The sequence below is a fragment of the Solanum stenotomum genome, chromosome 6, assembly GCF_019186545.1.
Source record: "Solanum stenotomum isolate F172 chromosome 6, ASM1918654v1, whole genome shotgun sequence".
NCBI classification, from domain to species: Eukaryota; Viridiplantae; Streptophyta; class Magnoliopsida; order Solanales; family Solanaceae; genus Solanum; species Solanum stenotomum.
The window spans coordinates 57,481,808-57,485,617 of record NC_064287.1 but is presented as its reverse complement, the minus strand read 5'-3'; the positions used below and the strand labels follow the sequence as shown (position 1 = coordinate 57,485,617).

The 3,810-nt window shown below is 30.3% G+C and overlaps 1 protein-coding gene across 1 annotated transcript; it reads left to right on the top strand.

Annotated features, from left to right (window-relative positions):
- The first annotated feature begins 253 nt into the window (after window positions 1–253).
- LOC125867691 ((R,S)-reticuline 7-O-methyltransferase-like) lies at window positions 254–2,875 on the top strand. Its single transcript, XM_049548256.1, has 3 exons — window positions 254–580; window positions 972–1,466; window positions 2,427–2,875. Exons 2-3 carry the CDS (start codon window positions 1,161–1,163, stop codon window positions 2,724–2,726), a joined length of 606 nt encoding a protein of 201 aa, XP_049404213.1. The 5' UTR covers window positions 254–580; window positions 972–1,160; the 3' UTR covers window positions 2,727–2,875.
- The last annotated feature ends 935 nt before the right edge of the window (window positions 2,876–3,810 follow it).

Genomic DNA, 3,810 nt, shown 5'->3' with positions numbered 1-3,810 from the left:
AAAATTATTTTTTGTAATTTTTATGTATGCCTACACTGACATACATGCATGAAGTGATCAGAGGCGGAACCACCTTTGCCCAAGGATTGTTAAGTGACTCTTTTCACCGGATAATTACATTTTATTTCCTTCATACCAAACACACCAAAAGTGTAAACTAAAATTATTGAGATTTTGTCATACTCATAATTAAAGAGTTGGATCGACCCATGATTATTTGTGAGCCCCATTGCTTAGTGATACATGTTATATATAACAACTTTCATCCTCCTTGATATTCATAATACATGAAGAAGAAAAAATGGGGGAAATTGATTCAATAAATGAAGAAGAAATAATAATGCTACAAGCTCAAGCACAAATATCAAAATATATGTTTGCTTTTGTAGATTCAATGGCCATAAAATGTGCAATGGAACTTCGTATTGCTGATATTATTCATTCTTATAATGGCCAAAAAATCACTTTGTCACAAATAGCCACTAATATTCACTCTCCATCATCTCCACATATGGATTATCTTTTTCGTATCATGAGACTCCTCGTTCGTCGAAAAATCTTCACTGCATCTACCTCTCAGGTAAATTTCCTTTATTTTTATCTATATAGAAATCTGACTAAATATGACTTTGCATATTTGTACGGCCATTTCTTGAAGCCATGCTTCCATTAAAAATTAATTCATTCATTCATAGGGGCTCCAACCCCATTCGATCACAACTTGTGTTGGTCTTTTTTTAGAAAACATTAATTATTCCATAAAAGTTATTTTATTTCAATTTTCTTCAATAAAAAAAAAGTGACTTTCTAAGATAACAACTGGTCATACAAATATCTAAAATTTATTTGAGATTACAATCTTACAAAGTCTTTCTTTTTCTTTCTTAAACTCTATCAGCAACGTCAAATTATAAATTCATATAAATTGAATTTTATTGTGTAATAAATAAGTGCTTCTGAATCGATCTCAGGACGGAGACACCCTTTATGGACTAACCCCTATATCAAGATGGCTATTACATGACTCAGAGCTAAGTGTAGCACCAATGTTCTTGTTCCAAACCAATCCAATTCTCATGGCACCATAGCACTATTTTAGTAATTGCATAAAAGAAGGTGGAATTCCATTTAAGAAAGCACATGGTTGTGAAATATTTGAGATGGCTTCTAAAGATGATGATTTGAACAACAATCTCAACAATGGAATGAATTCAATGACAAAATGCATAATGAGGGAAGTAATTAAAGTGTATAAAGATGGATTTAATTCAATAACAACACTTGTTGATGTAGGTGGAGGGATAGGAGGTGCCATGTTTGAAATTGTCAAGGCATATCCTCATATTAAAGGGATTAATTTTGATTTGCCTCATGTTGTTTTAAGAGCACAAAAGTTTGAAGGTGTTGATCATGTTGAGGGTGACATGTTTGAGGCTATCCCACATGCTGATGCTGTTTTCCTCAAGGTAAAAATGTTATTATTTCAAATTTTATTACTTTCTGAGTTTTACTTCATCCGACCATGTTTGATTGAATACAAATTTTTTAAAAAGAATTAATGACTATTGAAACTTAAAAGGCAAAATATATAGGGAAAATAGTCTGAAAAATACTTTAACTTTGGCAGAAATTGCTGTTACGATATCAAACTTTATGGAGGACCTTTTACCCTCCTGCACTATTTAATAGTGTATTTTAAAGGTATATATGTGCCCATGTGGACACGTTACCATTTATAATTATGCAATATTTATGATGTTCACGTGGGCACATATATACCTTTAACATACACTATTAAATAGTGCAGGGGGTAAAAGGTCCTTTCCAAAGTTTGGTATTGTTACAGCAATTTCGATCAAAGTTTGGATATATTTCAGACCTTTTTCCCAAATATATATGGATAGATACTTAAACCTGACCTTTATTATCACTTTGTTAGTTTGACAATACATATAAATGGTGCGTGAATAGTGTCTCACCAAATTTGGTATGACACTATTTATCAACACTAAATTACTTTTTTTATTATTTTATTATTATTAGTATTACATAATATTTTTAAAAATGTAAATGAAATAAAAATAATAATATAATATTAAAAAAGAGAAAAATATAAAGAGAATATTTCTTTTTGGTATAAAATTTAGTATTGTGAATTGGAATTGATTTACACTAAAATGGTGTTCACATTATTTTGGTGCAAAATTTGATGTTATGGGTTAAAGATGTCTTCAAGCATGGTCAACATTTAGTATGGATCCGCCCCTTTATCAGACTAGTTGCATCTAGTCTAAATCTCTAGGTTCAACATGGTTGTCCCATCGATCAATTAATTTTATATTTGTCTTAAAATCTTCTATCCATCTCTAGTTTTTCATGTATGTATTTTAATTTTCTTGATTATGTTTTAATGTATACATATATAGTGGGTACTGCATGACTGGGGAGACGAAGATTGTGTGAAGATCTTGAAGAACTGTAGAAAGGCGATACCTAAAAAAACCGGAAAATTGATCATAGTTGACGCAGTTTTGAAGTTGGAGGGTGAAGGTTTATTTGATGATATCGGATTCATAACGGATTTGGTGATGATAGCAAACTCTAGTGGTGGGAAAGAAAGGAATGAAGAGGAATGGAACAAATTGTTGAAGGAAGCTGGATTTCCACGTTACAATATCATTGAAATTTCGGCTTGGCCATCTATTATCGAGGCATATCCACAGTAAGCTCATGCGTGCCTTAATTAGTTTTACGAAATATTTGTTATCTCCAAATAATCATCCTATGTAACAACAATGGAGATATGTAATGTTCACTTAGTGGCCTACATGTGTAATTTGTGTTTTATATATATATATCTTTTGTGTTCGTAACATGATAATGATGAGTTTAATTTTTATACATACACCGATAATCTAAATGAATTTTAGACCAATGTCACTTAAGAAATGACTATTCGTAATCAATAGAACTAGCTAATAACCTGAAAGATATTTTTAAAAAGTTATATAACATAATTATACTTAGAGTTTTATAGTAAATTTCTCCTATATCTTCCTCTCTTGCTCGCCACTCCCCGTCCTCTTTATCTTCCTCTTTATAATACACTACGTGAATCTTCTCTTTTTCTTAGATTAATAAGAAATCCCATTAATGTTTTACCTGAATGATTATTCTTATCTATACCTGTGGTTCTTAGTCTTTAATTAATACTTTCTAGGTGGCTATCAATTGTTAATTTATTCTCTTATTAGATTAATGCCAATATATCAAATTCTTTGTTTTGCATTCTTGATTTGTTGTTCTCTTCTTCTTAGATTGATACAACCAATTGTATATGTGTATCACGAAAAAAATATATATGTATTAAAAAAATTGATACACCTATCATCAAATCGTATCTTCTTCGATTGATATATTTGATACAATAATTTTATCTATGCATAGAAAAAATGTATGTGTATCAGAAAAAAAAAACTGATATAACTATATCAGAAAAAATTGTATGTGTATAAAAAAACGGATACGATGATATAAAGAATATATATATATATATATATATATATATATTTGTGTATATCACAAAAAATGATACGGATTGTATATCTGTGCATTTATTTAGGGGTGATACATTGTATATATTTGTGTATATATATATATATATATATGTTTCAATTTCAAAGCTAATATGCGTATTTGTGTGTAAAATTGAAACAGAGAGAGAGAGAGGAGGGGGGAGGGGAGGAGAGATGCAAGTGAGAGTTGGGGGAGAGAGAGGAGATTATGTGGTCGTATATATATGATTTGTAT

Excerpts from the sequence above, each read along its gene's own strand:
- LOC125867691 (XM_049548256.1), top strand. The coding sequence starts at position 1,161 with ATGGCTTCTAAAGATGATGATTTGAACAACAATCTCAACAATGGAATG. Across the intron at positions 1,467-2,426 it reads CTGATGCTGTTTTCCTCAAG|TGGGTACTGCATGACTGGGG; the intron begins GTAAAAATGTTA and ends ATACATATATAG.